Genomic DNA, 17,779 nt, shown 5'->3' on the forward strand with positions numbered 1-17,779 from the left:
TCCTCCTGAGTTGCAGCGCATTACAGGGTTGAGGCTGGTGGAGGTAGAAATCGGAGGCCGGGCTCATTGTAATACATGGAATGGAATGGTATCAAACACACGATTGACACCATTCCTCATTCCGTCCCATGGGTTACAATGAGCCCGGCCTCCGATTTCCACTGCCACCAGCCTCCACTGGTGCATTATGATATTGGATTACTAGCCCAGAGTGCAGAGGCCTGGTATCGACCCGCCTAATGTCCATTAGAGGGAGATAGAGGCGTTTAGCTGGGTGTCTCCCTCTCTCTCTACGTGCTGACTCTGTCTGGCTTCATCCAGCCATGCTGACTCTCTCTGGCCAATACTAATGAACTACTACTGCAAAAACAGACCTTTCCTGCTGTTGCTACGCTGCACCATTTTGCACTACTACTGTCATTGCTTTGTTATTACATTGTTATTACATTGTTATATTGTATTGTTGATTTTATTGATCGTTGTCGTACGAGGAGCTGGATTCAAAAAGCACCTACGGCTGTGTGTGATGTGCAGGACCAGTCAAAAGTTTGGACACACCTTGCCAAGAGTGTGCAAAGCTATCATCAAAGCAAAAGGTGGCTACTTTGAAGAATCTAAAATATAAAACGTATTCTGGTTTGTTTAACACTTTTTTGTTTACTACATAATTCCATATGTGTTCCTTCATAGTTTTGACGTCTTCAGTGTTAATCTACAATGTAGAAAATAATAAAAAATAAAGAAAAACCATTGAATGAGAAGGTGTGTCCAAACTTTTGACTGGTGCTGTATGCGACCAATAAAATCTGATTTGATTTAAAATTTGATTCGATTTGATTTGATTTGATATGATTTGCTATCACTCTCTCTCTCCTTGGAATGCAGCGCCCTCCTCCATCACAGGCACTGTTTGAAGACGTTCTCCTTTCCTCGGGGAATCACTGATCTGACATGGCTTGATGTCAGTGATTACTTCCAAAGAAGAAAGGCAGGAAGTATGCATTTTTAAAGTCTTCTAATAGGGACCCGGGGCCTTATTCACAGGCACTGTTTGAATACATTCTCCCGTCCTCGAGGAATCACTGATCGTACATGACTTGATGTCAGAGGTTATGCATTTTTAACGTATTCTAATAGGGACCTAGTCTGGTTATCTTATCTGTATGTCTGTCTCAGGGGAGGCAGGTCGATGCAGAAATCAGAGGAGGGGCTCATTCCATTCGATGCATTACAATGAGCCGGTCCTCTTATTTCTACCTCCACCAGCCTCCCCTGGTCCATCTGATTCATCATCATTCTGTCTGATACTAGTCTGCCATGGACATCATGGCTGCATCCCAAAAGCCTACAGCGCCTTTCCCACTTCGTCTCCTTTCCCACTTCGTCTCCTTTCCCTCCATCTGTACGACATAATCACTCTTTGTCACACGCAGAGAAATGTGTATGATACTGAAATCAAACCACAGAAGAAGAATAAGAAGAATGCTTCAGAAGAAGAATAAGACAGTCGATCAAGGTGGTAGTGAAACAATAGGTTGATTTAATGAAAACAATCAAAAAACCTAATCAACATTCACTACACTAGCGAATGAATGCTGGCAACCCTATTGGCCATAGTAACCTTTACGAAATACAATATACAAACCCTTTTGGGATGGGGTGGGTGGGGGGGTGTGTGTGGGGGGGTGGGTGTGTGGGGGTGTGTGTGTGTGTGTGGGGGGGTGGTGGGTGGGTGTGGGGGGGGGGGTCAGGTAGAAAAGAGAGTTTACAGGCTTCAGATGTATAGAAGTAAGGCTCAGTATGTCACCAGGTCTGGTTTCTCAGTTACTAGGGTCGGGCTCGGGTCAGAGGGGGGAGAATGTTAAAAAGAAAAGCAACGTTTCCGAGGGGGGAGGTCGGACAGGCAGTTAGCTACTTCAAGTAGAAGGATTTCCCAGTGTCCAGTGTGGTGGTTGGGGGACTGGGGTCTTGGGGACCAGGATCGGGTGGGGCAGGGGCACAGGGGCGCAGGGGCGCAGGGGTGCAGGGGAGGGGTTGGTCCTCTACATCATGGAGCAGGACGTCCGTCCCTGGGGCGCCCCCCCCTCCATCTTCTCCGCCTCCAGCACGGTCCTCTTGAACACCTCCACCGCCGTCTGACACAGGGAACAGGAAGATGATGATGTCATAATGCACTGTGACCTCGACGCTTCTCGGATATCAGGAGAGAAGCGCTTCGACTCTGAGGGGATTCTCCTGCATTCTTAGGGAATCAGCAGAAGAACTCCTGGCTCATTGCATCTGGTCTTATGTAAGATGTGAGGACATGAACATGTTAATTCAGCTAAACCAGCCTGTCTAAACCAGCCTGTCTAAACCAGCCTGTCTACAGTAAAAGGCTGTTATCATTCATGGAGGTGAGGCGAGACGTGATATGTCACTGCTGTATACGCCTGAGAAGCAGATGGAACATTATTCTACAGGGAAGAGAGGAGAGTGTGTGTGTGTGTGTGTGTGTGTGTGTGTGTCTGTGTGTGTGTGTGTCTGTGTGTCTGTGCCACCAGGGACCGGTATAGACAGTATAATGGAAAGCACAGCTAAGATATTTAATTAGCTCTCGAAGGTTTTTATTTAATTGTTTTATTTATCCTTTTTTTTTATGCAGGGGAGATCTTACTGAGACCTGAGTCTCTTTAAGAGAAGAGCCCTGTAAGAACAAGGTACATGGGGATACAAGAAACATACAAGACAGACAAAATCACATAATATTTCAAGAAAATAAAAGCAGAGGGACAAACATGGAAAAGAATAACAATGATATAAACCCTTAAGACATGAGCACAAACTAGATTAAAAGAAACAATGTGGATAACAGAAAACAAGCAGTCGATATGAATCACAAAGGACCACAGGTGGTCCTCTGTGGCTCAGTTGGTAGAGCATGACGCTAACAACACTTAGGTTGTGGGTTTGATTCCCACTGGGACCATATATACTGAAATGTATGCACTCACTGTAATGTAAGTCGCTTTGGATAAAAGCGTCAGCTAAATGGCATATATTACTATAATTACCATAACAAAGCACCTGCTAAAACAGTTCACATTTTCAGTGAATACCTCTGCTGACATTCTCAGGTAGTCTTGTCCTCAGACGGCCTAGGATGGGGCTGGACCCATCACCTCCAACACATTACTCTTCTTGGATCTTAAGTTCTGCCCTAGACTTTAACTGCAGACTGTTTCTGGACCAAACCTGACTTCGCTCCCTCTTCCAACTGTATGCCCTGTGCATTCGTCTACTTTTCACTTTTTGGATTGTTAAATAAGTCATGTTTCTTCAACTCCCTGCCAGGGTTGGGATCAATTCCAATTCTAATTGAAATTCATGGCTCAAGACCAACTCCGGTGTGGAGATCCTGCCACCTCCCGCCACCCCTGTCCTCACCTCGAGACACATCTGACACGGATCGGAATTGGAAGTGACTGTGACATCATCACCTGGTTCTCTTTAGCTGAAGACTCCATGAAGGCGGCGCTCCAGGACTCGGCCAAGGCTTTGCCTTCTTCACAACTGATTACCCTGTGGAAGAGAACAACATATTACAGTGAGACCCATTCCCCTTCAACGCCACAGCTTCGGCTAAACCAAGAAAGGACAAGTCCCAAATCGTCAATATCATATCGTTTTCTCTGCACAGTCTGAGAGTGTTGTTGTGCAATGGGGGATGTTAGCAGGAGTGCAGGGGTCTAATGGAGATCTACAGTGTATCTCGCTGCTGCTCGGTACCAGGTCTCCCCTATGGTCCACAGAGGTGAAATGACTCACTCACTGAATATCCTCTCCTGTATACAGTACCAGTCAAACGTTTGGACACACCGTGCCAAGAGTGTGCAAGCTGTCATCAAAGCAAAAGGTGGCTAATTTGAAGAATCTAAAATATAAAACATATTCTGGTTTGTTTAACACTTTTTTGTTTACTACATAATTCCATATGTGTTCCTTCATAGTTTTGATGTCTTCAATATTAATCTACAATGTAGAAAATAATAAAAATAAAGAAAAACCATTGAATGAGAAGGTGTGTCCAAACGTTTGACTGGTACTGTTCATCTCCAAAGACAGAATGTCCTCACTCTCAGAACTGCAGTTTAACAAATCTTAAATCAATGCCATTTGGGCGACATTTTTTTCCACCCTCGTAGGCGTCACCGCCGTCATAACAAAACAAACTTTCTCCCCGACGACACGACTCTTATTTGTACAAGTTCGGTGCTATGCTAACATACTGACGCATGCTGTAGTAACCCCGGCCAGCTCCTTCCACAGCCTTCCACGCCCGGGTCTTGGTTCCATGTTTTTTCTTTTCTTTTTTGCGGCTTTACGGAAGAAGCGTGGCGCCGGACCGTATGTGAACATTTACCTGAGCAGCGTGCCCGTGTGGTGTGACTGTGCTGACTACAGAACTACCGCCGCCTTCAACGCTTCTCTCTCTGCTCCAGGCTGTGTGATTTAATACCCCTGAGTGATCGATCCAGTACGCCTGCTCCTCTCTTCCCCCGGAGCAAGAAGCGCTTTCCTGCCTCACCGAATCGGATCAGACACGATCAGCAACGATACACGGCAGCACACACACACACACACACACACACACACACACACACACACACACACACACACACACACACACACACACACACACACACACACACACACACACACACACACTGCAGCCTAACTGGCAGTGTAGTTGGACAATACTGCATCACCAAATGTCGGGGAGTAGTCATGAGATTCACCAACACCTTCAATTACAGTGTGTGCTTGAGGGAGGAAGTGATCTGTAATACCTTCATGATTTAATTGGTAATACAGCTGATGATGTGTGCTTGTGTGTGTGTGTGTGTATCGTGCATTCGTGTGTGTGTGTGTGTGTGTGCATCATGCATTCATGTGTGTGTACATGAGAGAGGAGTTATCAGTAACACTGGAGAGAGGAAGCCATCAGCAATGCCTTAATGACTATAATTGGTAATACATTTACTGACGCCTGTGTGTGTGTGTGTGTGTGTGTGTGTGTGTGTGTGTGTGTGTGTGTGTGTGTGTGTACACATCAAAGGAAGTTATCAGTAATACTGGAGAGAAAATGTCATTAGTAATACCATAATGACTTCAGTTTAATTAACACAGTTCCTGATGCCTGTAGGCTCTTGTGTGTGTGTGTGTGTGTGTGTGTGTGTGTGTGTGTGTGTATGAGTGTGGGTGGTCAATGGAGAGATCAAGAGCAAACAGTAACTCCAGTATCCACACAAACAAGCTTACATCACTTATATTCCTCAAAGTTGTGGCAAAGTCATCACTGAGAGACTTAAAAGCAAATATGAAAAAAATGTGTTCCCAGTGGCATGATGATACAAAAATACCATCCTCAGTCTTCCAGGCTAAATTGACTACATCACTGAGAGACATAAGAACAGACATGTTGCTGATTGTACTGATATCCAGGCCAGTCTGACGCTGGCCAGAAGGGTATGACTGTATGACAGAGCTTATAAACCTACGGCAGATACAGTCATACAATCAGATACAGTCATACAGTCAGATACAGTCATAAACCTTTTCTAAACCACCCGTTTTCTACACACTCTGTCTGTGTCTGTCTGTCTCTGTCTGTGTCTCTGTCTTTCTCTGTCTGTGTCTCTGTCTGTTTGTCTGTCTGTGTCTCTGTCTGTGTCTTTCTCTGTCTGTTTGTCTGTCTGTCTGTGTCTCTGTCTGTCTCTCTGTCTGTTTCTATGTCTGTCTCTGTCTGTGTCTCTGTCTGTCTCTATGTCTGTTTCTATGTCTGTCTCTGTCTGTGTGTCTGTCTGTCTCTATGTCTGTGTCTCTGTCTGTCTCTGTCTGTCTCTCTGTCTGTCTCTCTGTCTGTGTCTCTGTCTGTGTCTCTGTCTGTGTCTCTGTCTGCATCTCTCTCTCCCTCTCGTCCAGAGATGTAAGACATGACAAACTTCAGTAAAAAACAAGCCAACATTCCTTCGCCCCTACAGCTGCAAGCTGTGTTCAGTCAGAGCTGGTTAGGAAGACAAGGTGACATACCGTTCCATGTGAAGGTCTTTCTTGTTTCCCACCAACATGATGGGAACTCTGCAGAGAGAAACCAAATCAGATACTGTCACTCAGAAACGCTCAACGCTCAACTCTATATTCTTCTTACAGTATAGACATGTTGACAGGAGAGAGAACACTTACTGTACTTTACCCACCATATCCAAAAGCTTTTCATGGATTACTTTTACGACTTCAAAGCTGCAAAAGAACAACAACAGACGATCAATTCAAATCCCATGGCTCTACAAAAGGCATCATGCCTATTTTCCCATCAATCTTTTCAAAAACAGTTGAGGATTGGTCAAAATGTACACGGTGAATGTGTGCAGCATCAATTGTGTTAAGGGAGTAGGATCTGGCCTATCAGGAGCTATATTTGTCACGCTAAACAGAAGTCAGTACTGTACCGTACCGTACAGCCTATCAGAGGGCAGAGTACTCAAAGCCTGGTCATATCTATTCAGTGTGGTTCTACAGGCTTAAAAGCTAAGTAGGACTAATCCTCGTTACAGGAACAATAAATGACTCCAGCAGCCGTGTCGCCTTGTGTCATCTAAATTGTTTTTTAACGAAGCTTTATCGAAGGAAATTATCCCCTCATTAGACATGTAAATTGTCTCGGGATGTTGAGGGCTGATGAGAGGCGTGACCTGACTCAGATTATATTTGGGCGTTATGTAATCAACACTCAGTGATGAAACGGGCCGTGCTCAACACGGACGCGTCGAGTGGCGAGGGTAAATGAAGTCAACCGTTCTAGAGTGCCGAGGGTGACTTTATTAGCCAAAAATGCATAAATGATGATGCTTCATTTTGTAGCCAATCAAAGTGTTGTTGCTAGGTAAAATACCACATAGAACACTTTAGGCACTCTTGGTGGTGAGTGTTCCGGAATTCTTTGGCAGTTGGTGGAGAGACAGGGCTTAAAATCAGGAAGGTTGACTGTGTTTGAATTGGCAGGGCTTTATCCATATTAATGACCAAAAACTACATTTTAAGTGAGAAGTTATGGCTTGTCAAAAGCCACAAAATATTCTAAATGAGCACCACCACCCATAACTTCACCTGGGCACTACCAAGGTTTTCCAGCACACAGCTTTGATACCTGCTATAGTGCTGTATGTTGGTGTACTGTACTTCAAACAACATGTACTCACCACTGGGCAGGTTGCTTAGGATTCAAAGCTTCTCTCAAACAGCATTATTCATATTGCTCAGTGATAATACAAACCCATAGAGGTTAGGCATTAAAGGAAAAATACTGCTTCTAGTTTCTATATCTATCTTTGATCAGATCTGTGCCCAGGAGCATGTCTACATTGGGAGTATAGCCCAGAGTGAGAGAAAGAGAGACAGAGAGAGAGAGAGAGAGAGAGAGGGAGAGAGAGAGAGAGAGAGGGAGGTAGGGAGAGAGAGAGAGAGAGAGAGAGAGAGAGAGAGAGAGAGAGGGAGGGAGAGAGAGAGAGATGAAGAGAGAGAGAGAGAGAGAGGGAGGGAGAGAGAGAGAGAGAGGGAGGGAGGGAGGGAGGGAGAGAGAGAGAGAGATGAAGAGAGAGAGAGAGAGAGAGAGGGAGGGAGGGAGAGAGAGAGAGAGAGATGAAGAGAGAGAGAGAGAGAGAGAGGGAGGGAGGGAGGGAGAGAGAGAGAGAGATGAAGAGGAAGCCAGTAGGAGTGAGAGAGATAGTGTGGGAAAAGAGAGAGGAGAGCGAGTGAAATTAAATACAGAGCAAACAAAAACTGCAGTCGCTTCATTTAATCTACAGCTGATTATTGAATGATTCAGAGGGGAGCTATAGGCACAGGGCACACGCACACGCACACGCACGCGCACACACACAGACACACACACACACACACACACACACACAAACACGCACACGCACGCGCACACACACAGACACACACAAACACACACACACACACACAAACACAAACACGCACGCGCACGCGCACGCGCACACAGACACACACACACACACACACACACACACACACACACACACACACACACACACACTAGGGGCATAATGCATTGACAGACATAAATAAAGCCTACACCTGCTATTTTTGAGTCACACTCCAGTGAACTAAAGCGTTGAGGGAGGTTAGTTTTACTACGTTCCAGAGGTCTTTCTCCACAGTACGCCAGGGATCATGGCCACTAGCCTTTTTGTTCTCAAATAGTGATCCTTCAGGCGTTTAATAATGGAGGCAGAGGAGGACGAGAGGTTTTTCACTGGGAGTGTATTGATTCATCATCTGTTTAAGCACTTTCTAGTACTTGAACAGTGACGCTGGAATGTTCTATTCTACCTCAAGGTAGAAAAACGACCAGCATTCAGGCAGACCTTCGGCTCCATCTCTCAGAGGCACATTGACAGCAAGGCTTTATTCCGCTTTATTCTGCTCTCTACGGGGAAAGGTGGGATAATTCATATTGAGTTATTCTGTATGGAGGAGAGCAGAGCAGGGCTACTGTACCTCTTATTGGATGTGACTGAGTAGACCAGGATGTACCCATTGATGTCTATAGAGTAGGTCTGTGGGAAGATGGAGTACTCATCCTACAGGGGGGAGAGAGATGACAGGCTCCCGATGAGGGACTCATACAAACACAGGACACGTACTGACAGACACCCAGGTCTACGTTAGGCTGGTCTCAGACCTGTAGGTGCTTCAGACTGATGCTGTATGTATTCCAGCCATCAGCACCACCAGGTGACATGGACTCACCTGACCAGCGGTGTCAACTAACTGGAGGTGGTACTCCTGACCGTTGACTGTGATCGTCTTTGTAAACGCTGTGAAAGGGAGAGAGAGAGAGAGAGAGAGAGAGAGAGAGAGAGAGAGAGAGAGAGAGAATCATATTTAGATACATTGAGAATCAATAGAGGGGAATGTCAATGCTAACGTTGCTAGCCAGGAGGAATGATACAATGCTATCCATCTCCATGTCTGGAAGATAAGGAGTGAGACAGCAACACCAAATTTTCCACATTAACATTTTGTGCGTAAGAACGATTTTTGGATTGTTTCCACACATGAATGAGGACCCTGGCAGCTGAGGCCAGTCGATCAAGCTTCAGAACAGGAACAGGACCCAAATCTCCCTGGTCCTTGGAGCATGTGGATTCAAATCCAATCAAATGTTTTATTCAGGAAAAGGCTTCAGAAGGCACGTACACACACTTATATGGTGTAATTGAACACTGCTTACACACGCTCTCACTCTCTCTCTCTCTGTCTCTCTCTCACTCTGTCTCTCTCCCTCTCTTTCTCTCTCTCTCTCTCTCTCTCTCTCTCCCCCTCTCTCTCTCTCTCTCTCTGTGTGTGTCTCTCTCTCTCTCTCTCTCTCGTACAGTGTAACCTTGGCTTGCAGTGTGAGATTGGCAACTGAAATAGGTCTATTACAGCTGTTCGCCAGCTCCCTTAAGAGCCTTGAGCTCATCTGCCAACACAACCTGTTGCATGCACACACACACACACACACACACACACACACACACACACACACACACACAAGGGGCATAATGCATTGACAGACATAGATAAAGCCAACTCACTGTTTTCTATGGTTGGGTCATATGAGTCAACGAACTGGCCTTCCACAAACTGTATCGTTAAGGAGGACTTCCCTGTGGAGAAGAGTACAGACACACACAAACTGTATCGTTAAGGAGGACTTCCCTGTGGAGAAGAGTACAGACACACACAAACTGTATCGTTAAGGAGGACTTCCCTGTGGAGAAGAGTACAGACACACATGACAACGAGTGACTTTCAGCATCGACAATCAAACACCGTTACCATTGCTTATTAGAATGCTTTATCCTTGGATTCTGACGTGTTCTTATTGTTCTGTGTTCATCCAGCCAAGGAGCAGCCTAACAGACCTACTACGATACAGGCAGGTGAACCTTGTGTCTGGACCCTCATGACCCCACTGGTGGCTGAAGATAAGCACTGATTACAGGAGAGGATGATGTCCACCAGCTCAGGGGTGGCGCGTGTGTGTGTGTGAGAGAGTGAGTAATGCTTTTTGATGGCTGTAAATGAACGGGGAGTTAAATATATGATTTTCCATTCTGTGTACAGTACCAGTCAAAAGTTTGGACACACCTTGCCAAGAGTGTGCAAAGCTGTCATCAAAGCAAAAGGTGTCTACTTTGAAGAATCTAAAATATAAAACATATTCTGGTTTGTTTAACACTTTTTTTTGTTTACTACATAATTCCATATGTGTTCCTTCATAGTTTTTTACAATGTACAAAATAATAAAAAATAAAGAAAAACCATTGAATGAGAAGGTGTGTCCAAACCTTTGACTGGTACTGTATGTAAGAGTGTCTAATTTCGGTGGAGACGACATACGAATGTTTGTGGTTGCACCATCAGCGTTATTTGCTGTAGTACTACAGCCTCGCTGCGACGAAGTGTTACCAAACAAACCCTGCTCTCCAGCGCCGTGCACGCTCTTCAGCCCGGCCCTGGAGATGTCCTGCAGCCTGTTGCTATAACAACGGCGAGCGGAGCGGAGCTGTGTTGAGCGGGGCGGAGCTGTGTTGAGCGGGGCGGAGCTGTGTTGAGCGGGGCGGAGCTGTGTTGAGCGGGGCGGAGCTGTGTTGAGCGGGGCGGAGCTGTGTTGAGCGGGGCGGAGCGGGGCGGAGCTGTGTTGAGCGGGGCGGAGCGCGGGCATCGTTGGCGAAGATGTGAACTCTCACTCATACAGAAAAGGCCGGAGGTAACAAAACAGGAGCATGCCAATGACAGAACAGCTCATTCCCACAGCTCCACATCATCGGCTCCAATCACACACTCACACACACGCACGCACGCACGCACACACGTCATTATAACACACATGCGCACACATGTGCACGCATGCGCGCGCACGCACACACACACACACACACACACACACACACACACACACACACACACACACACACACACACACACACTCAGATCTCAAGCTACCTTACCCATAATCCTCCTCTTATAGTGCAAAAACTATGCCTAGCTAATTATTTCACTAGTTGCAGCAGGACTCCAGAGACCACATACATAAACTATGAGAAGATTGAGATTGCTAGGAAATTAAACGCTTTACATCACACTGGGCACATGAATCTTCGAGAGAAGGACAGTCACACAGGCACATGGTGTTAAGAATGTATTAGCCTCCATCAGTGTGTACAGACACTATACAGATACTTGGTTTGGTACTGTAAACTATACGTATTGATTGGAACACACATTTCCGAACAAGGTTTATGTTGGTTTGATGAAGCTGCTTGGAGGAATGCAAGCATCCTCTGTGCTGTGCTATAAATAGCCACTGCGCCATAGAACTCTGAACATACAGTTCCCTCTCTGACTGTAACGTACGTGACCCTGAATCAGCCCTGAATCTGATGCAGGGTCAGTCACATCTTCATCCAGCGACCTGACCCTGACTAATAGGGAGGAAACAGGAGGGAGTAGGCCCACTGTATTCACATGTACGCCGTCATCTGAAGACAAAAAGTGACCGTGCCTTTGCCATTAGGACCCCTAGACTCAGGACCTACCTGCCTGAGGATATTAGGCTAGCAAGATCAGTATTCTCTTTTAAATCTCTTCTTAAAACTATATCTTATAGACTAGCCTTTAATTGATGCTGCCCATATTCTTTTTAATATGCTACTATTTTCTAATATTTTTGTTTTTATTTGCATATCTGTTTTATCTGCACATTTGTAAAGCATTTTGTAACACTTTTTTAAAAAGGCTATATAAATAAAGTTTATTATTATTATTATTATTATTATTATTAGTAGTAGTAGTAGTAGTAATAGCAGTAGAAGTAGCAGTAGCAGTAGCAGTAGCAGTAGTAGTAGTAGCAGTAGAAGTAGCAGTAGCAGTAGCAGTAGTAGCAGTAGCAGAAGTAGCAGTAGCAGTAGCAGTAGCAGTAGCAGTAGCAGTAGTAGAAGTAGCAGTAGCAGTAGCAGCAGTAGCAGAAGTAGCAGTAGCAGTAGCAGCAGTAGCAGTAGAAGTAGCAGTAGTAGCAGTAGCAGCAGTAGAAGTAGCAGTAGCAGTAGCAGTAGCAGTAGCAGTAGTAGTAGTAGTAGTAGCAGTAGTAGAAGTAGCAGTAGCAGTAGCAGTAGCAGTAGCAGTAGTAGTAGTAGTAGCAGTAGCAGTAGTAGAAGTAGCAGTAGCAGTAGCAGTAGCAGTAGTAGTAGTAGTAGTAGTAGCAGTAGCAGTAGTAGTAGTAGTAGTAGTAGTAGTAGTAGAAGTAGTAGAATCTGTATGGCCAGGACCTTAGATACAGAACTGTTCTCTCTGTGTGACCAGGGCCTTAGATACAGAACTGTTCTCTCTGTGTGACCAGGACCTTAGATACAGAACTGTTCTCTCTGTGTGACCAGGACCTTAGATACAGAACTGTTCTCTCTGTGTGACCAGGACCTTAGATACAGAACTGTTCTCTCTGTGTGACCAGGACCTTAGATACAGAACTGTTCTCTCTGTGTGACCAGGGCCCTAGATACAGAACTGTTCTCTCTGTGTGACCAGGGCCTTAGATACAGAACTGTTCTCTCTGTGTGACCAGGGCCTTAGATACAGTATTGTTCTCTCTGTGTGACCAGGACCTTAGATACAGAACTGTTCTATCTGTAAGGCCAGGGCCTTAGATACAGAACTGTTCTATCTGTAAGGCCAGGGCCCTAGATACAGAACTGTTCTATCTGTAAGGCCAGGGCCCTAGATACAGAACTGTTCTATCTCTATGGCAGGGCCCTAGATACAGAACTGTTCTATCTGTAAGGCCAGGGCCTTAGATACAGTACTGTTCTATCTGTAAGGCCAGGGCCCTAGATACAGAACTGTTCTATCTGTGTGGCCAGGGCCTTAGATACAGAACTGTTCTATCTGTGTGGCCAGGGCCTTAGATACAGAACTGTTCTATCTGTGTGACCAGGGCCCTAGATACAGAACTGTTCTATCTGTAAGGCCAGGGCCTTAGATACAGTACTGTTCTATCTGTAAGGCCAGGGCCCTAGATACAGAACTGTTCTATCTGTGTGGCCAGGGCCCTAGATACAGAACTGTTCTATCTGTGTGACCAGGGCCTTAGATACAGAACTGTTCTCTCTGTGTGGCCAGGGCCTTAGATACAGAACTGTTCTATCTGTGTGACCAGGGCCCTAGATACAGAACTGTTCTCTCTGTGTGACCAGGACCTTAGATACAGAACTGTTCTCTCTGTGTGACCAGGGCCCTAGATACAGAACTGTTCTATCTCTATGGCTCGGGCTCTAACAAGCAGACGCCTGTGTACAGTATATGACCACAGGCCATATTTAAAGATTCAGTGTGTTTCCATCAGAGAGGGAGACATGCCAATTAACAGACTTTCTATGGCAGGAGGAGCTGTATTACACAGTGGGAGGTAACTTCTGATGGGGTCTGCAGGGGAGACAGAACAAAGACTAATGGGTTATGTAGGCTAGGCTTTATTCTGGAAGAATATAGCTAGAGAACAATCTTACTGTGAATCATGGCAAACAGGGCTATGAGGAGACCTTCAATAGGGATAGCCAATTAATAGCCAATTAATCTTGTTTCGATGAAGGGGTGGTTTCCCAGACACAGATTAAGCATAGTCATGAACTGTGAATGGGTTAAACAGCAACCCATGGACACAGTTATTTCTCTCTTAAATCATTAGCAATCGTGTCTTCAAATGCACACTCACATGGGGGCATCGTTTTATGAGACAGAGAGAGGAGAGGGAGGGAGGGAGGGAGGGAGGGAGGGAGGGGGGAGAGGGGGGGGGGGGGAGAGAGAGAGAGAGATAGAGAGAGAGTGAGAGACAGAGAGCAGACGATGCTGTCTCAGATTCATTCACATCACACACACAAAAAGTGTAATTGTGTAACTTTTGACAGGCCTACGTCTGCCATTTGCTAGCGTATGACATGGCATTTGAGGGGAACCACAGTAGGCCACAGTAGTCCCTCTCTCTCTTCATGCAGAGGCTACAATGCCTCGGGGAAATATGCCAAAGATGACATTCACCTTGCTACTCTGGTGAGTCGTGACGTCGTGCGCTCGCCTCAGCATCAGCACCACTCCTGGTGTCCGACACACCTGTCATTGTTGCGTCAATTCAGTTATCCAAAAAGCTTCACATTTGCTTACCATTTCCATACGATTATATTATATCATGGTGTGGACTTCAGCTACTACAACAACCGTTTAATGCAATTGCAGTTCGATGTTTCGATCCGCTTGCTATACAGTTCTCTAGAGACGTGAGTTTCCAGTCAAGTGACATTCTGGCTTATTTAACTGCAGGTTAGACATTGTAGTAGGTGGCCACTGGAAAGCGTTTATCATCCACAGCACACACGTCTAACTCCCACTCCATCCAAAGAAAGCTGCACAACAAATCATCGATAAACGTCGCGTCCACTTACCCACGGATCTGTATCCCAGGACGACAATTTTCCGAGATTTCGGCTGCGGCATCTTTTCCCTAGCAGCGACACTACATCAATATCGACATAAAGAGGCCTTTTGGGCGCACACAACTCTTCAAAAAACTGGAACAGATTTTCTGTCGAAAACGATAGAGTGAGGTAAATTGCAAGAGTAAGTGGTGCGATTTTTCCTACAAATTTAAAATGAAAAAGTAGTCGAGCATCTGTATCCTTTGCGTCACTCCCAAAAGCAATCGTATCTTCATTATTCATGAGTGCCCGTCGTTGGTTGGTTACGCTCACGTAAAAGGGGAGGGTCTCCATCTCTATTCCTGAGCTTCTATTGGACCAGGAATATTCTATGTCTCATAAGCATGAAGTTCATTGGCTGATGTTGGGTGTTGTCGGATATGACAATAACCTACTGGAGGAACCAACTGTGTTTAGAGAGATGTGGTACTGGACCTCTTTCTGTACTCTACTACTGCATCTGATAGTAGGCTTGCCCGCCGCTCAAAACATATTAATAGAAGATGAGGACGACCGTTATACATGCATTCCATCACACTCCATATATTAAATATAGCAGAGTAGAATGTTTCAGTCAACATAACACTCTGATCGACATCATGGCAGGTGCAGCAGCATCCCCATGCGTGAATGACCTCGGGCAGAAATAGAGTGAGAAATGAATGACTGTAGTAAAATGGGAAACCAGCTCTGACATGAATGGGCTGTGATGTAAAATGATGGTGCGATCGTCTCATCCTTAGGTTGCCAGTTTCAGTGTAGCCCTAAAATTGCACATTACATTGTGAGGATACATTGGGTTAATCGGGTTAATCGAGGCTTAGACTTTGGTCTTTGCCGCCATCGTGTGGCGCTTTAGGGACTTTTAGGAACACTTTCAGGGAATACCGTGAATGTAGTCGTGAGTGTTTTACGGAGACAGGAGGTTATTCCCGACGCAAACACCACCATCGAGGGCTTTCAGACAGTGCGGGCGGACAGGATTCACCGTCAGTGCATCGAAAAGCGAGGCGGAGGAGTTGCTGTATTTATCAACAACAGATGGTGCAATCCTGGCCATATTAACGTGAAGGAAAGCGTCTGGAGCCCGGACATTGAACCTTGGGCCGTAGGACGCCCATATTATTTGCTACGTGAGTTCTCACATGTTATTGTTGTGGTCGCATATATCTCCCCCTCTGGCGCCCCCCAGGGGACAGTTCTGGCTCCCTTCCTCTTCACCCTCTATACCTCGGACTTCAGGCACAACACAGATAAATCTGCAGAGGTTCTCCGACTATTCTGCTATTACGGGATGTGGAGGCCAGGAGACCGAGTACAGAGGACTGGTGGACAGTTTTGTTGCGTGGTGTGAGCAGAACCACCTGCTACTCAATATCAGCAAGACAAAGGAGATGGTAGTGGACTTTAGGAGGACTGTTCCTACTGTGTATAATGTTTCAGATGTCTATTTTATTCAATTCTATTATTCTATTGTCACTTTATTTTGTTGTTGTTGTTTGGTTGTTTGTGATGTGAGCTACTGTAACGCCTTAATTTCCCCTCGGGGATCAATAAAGTACCTATCTACCTACCTACCTATCTATCTAATGTAGGCGTAGACTTTGGTCTTTGCTGCCATCGTGTGGCGCTTTAGGGACTTGCAGTGCTTCCACTGAACACAGTAATATTCAGTGACAGTTAAACGTATGTATTGAAAACAATATCCATGCTGGATATTGCTGATTGGCATCACACTGTCACCATCATTAAGGTGCAGTGCTCTGAGTTGGATGAGAACTAATGGCAGTCAATGTAATCTGTTTTGATTAATGTCACAGTCGAGGCATCTGACATATATATAAATATATATACACTGTATATTGACTGACTGCCCTATAGTAGACCTGAAATAGTGCTCTCTAGTGCTACCTTATGGATTCCAGGACTCCCTGGAAATCAGTGACAATCTTTCTGTGCCCGATCCTGGTCGAAATATGAAATGAACAAGTTAGAAGCCCACCTGAGGTTGGGCTGAGCTGTGCCCATTCCAAAGACTAGATCGTTGCATGATTATCACCGGATACATTTATTTTGAGCACTGCACAACTATTAACGAGGGATGTGTGTTCAGGTTGAGAATTTAGCTACAATTAGGAAGGTTGACATTATCTCCTAAATGGTGAAGTCTAACTGGGATCCTTGGGATGATCTTATTATTGTTAAAGTTGAGATAGAAGATGGTTAAAGTAAGGTTAAAGGCTATGGGAAAGGTACAGGTTAAGGTTAGGGTTAGGGATCGGGTTAAGTCATTCTAAGGATCCCACTTAGCAACTGCCCATACTAAATCCCAAACCTGACTATAGCATATAAGCCATGGCCACCTCATCATCCCTGAGGTGGTCTACCTTTCCAAAATCCCAAAACTGACCCAAGAACAGCTTCCAGGGGTCACTTCATCCAGATCCTTGGAGCACGTGGATTCCGGTCCAGTCATTTGTTGCCTCTTTCAGCATTGAAGCTTTTTCAACTATTAACTCTTCAGTTTCGATTCAAACCAATATGACGCATATACTACAACCCATGACGCCATTCATTCAGTATGGCTGTGTTATTACCATGTAATGATTGCCAGTATTGCACAGACTTACATTTTTAGCAATCAGACATGCTGCATTTTAATAATAATAATCTAAAACTGAACACCAACTTGTACAATAATGGATTAGAATAGTGGTGGTGCTCTTGGTGACCCACCACTGAAGTCATTGAAAACCCTCATCAAATGATTTGACAACTATTCCAAACGGTTGAGATAAAACATGCACAAAAACACACACGTGAGCGGTGGACATGTACTGTATAGATATGTATGTATTTGTAAGTTTGAGTTGTTTTTTCTCCATACAAGATAAATAAAAGGCTTACATTACATCTGGTCAACATTATGCAGAGTTTGAGAAACAAGAAATAGTATGACCCCAAAAAAAAACAAAAAAAAAACATGATTGTCACTCAATGTGCTTCACAAAAACTCTCAATGAATAAATAATCTGCCGAACTTCAAATATTTACAATATTAACAAATCACCACGAGTAGAGCTTTGGATCTCTGAATACGACAAAAGCTTGTGTGTGGACGGTGCCCGGCTCTTTAACTCCAGTCGACACGGCAACGATACTCATAGCAACCAAAGCAATGGCAACGTAACATTTAAGAT

At 45.0% G+C, this 17,779-nt stretch overlaps 1 protein-coding gene across 1 annotated transcript; it reads right to left on the reverse strand.

Moving 5' to 3' along the window:
- Positions 1 to 1,752: 1,752 nt before the first annotated feature.
- Positions 1,753 to 14,598, reverse strand: rheb (Ras homolog, mTORC1 binding; the record flags this gene model as incomplete). Its single annotated transcript, XM_083678208.1, has 8 exons — positions 1,753 to 2,135; positions 3,480 to 3,561; positions 6,073 to 6,120; positions 6,226 to 6,282; positions 8,566 to 8,648; positions 8,818 to 8,885; positions 9,648 to 9,719; positions 14,547 to 14,598. The coding sequence occupies 8 exons, from the start codon at positions 14,596 to 14,598 to the stop codon at positions 2,043 to 2,045; spliced, it is 555 nt and encodes a 184-aa protein (XP_083534334.1). The 3' UTR covers positions 1,753 to 2,042.
- Positions 14,599 to 17,779: the final 3,181 nt, after the last annotated feature.

Source organism: Argentina silus (assembly GCF_951799395.1).
Source record: "Argentina silus genome assembly, chromosome: 1".
In the NCBI taxonomy this organism is placed as follows: domain Eukaryota; kingdom Metazoa; phylum Chordata; class Actinopteri; order Argentiniformes; family Argentinidae; genus Argentina; species Argentina silus.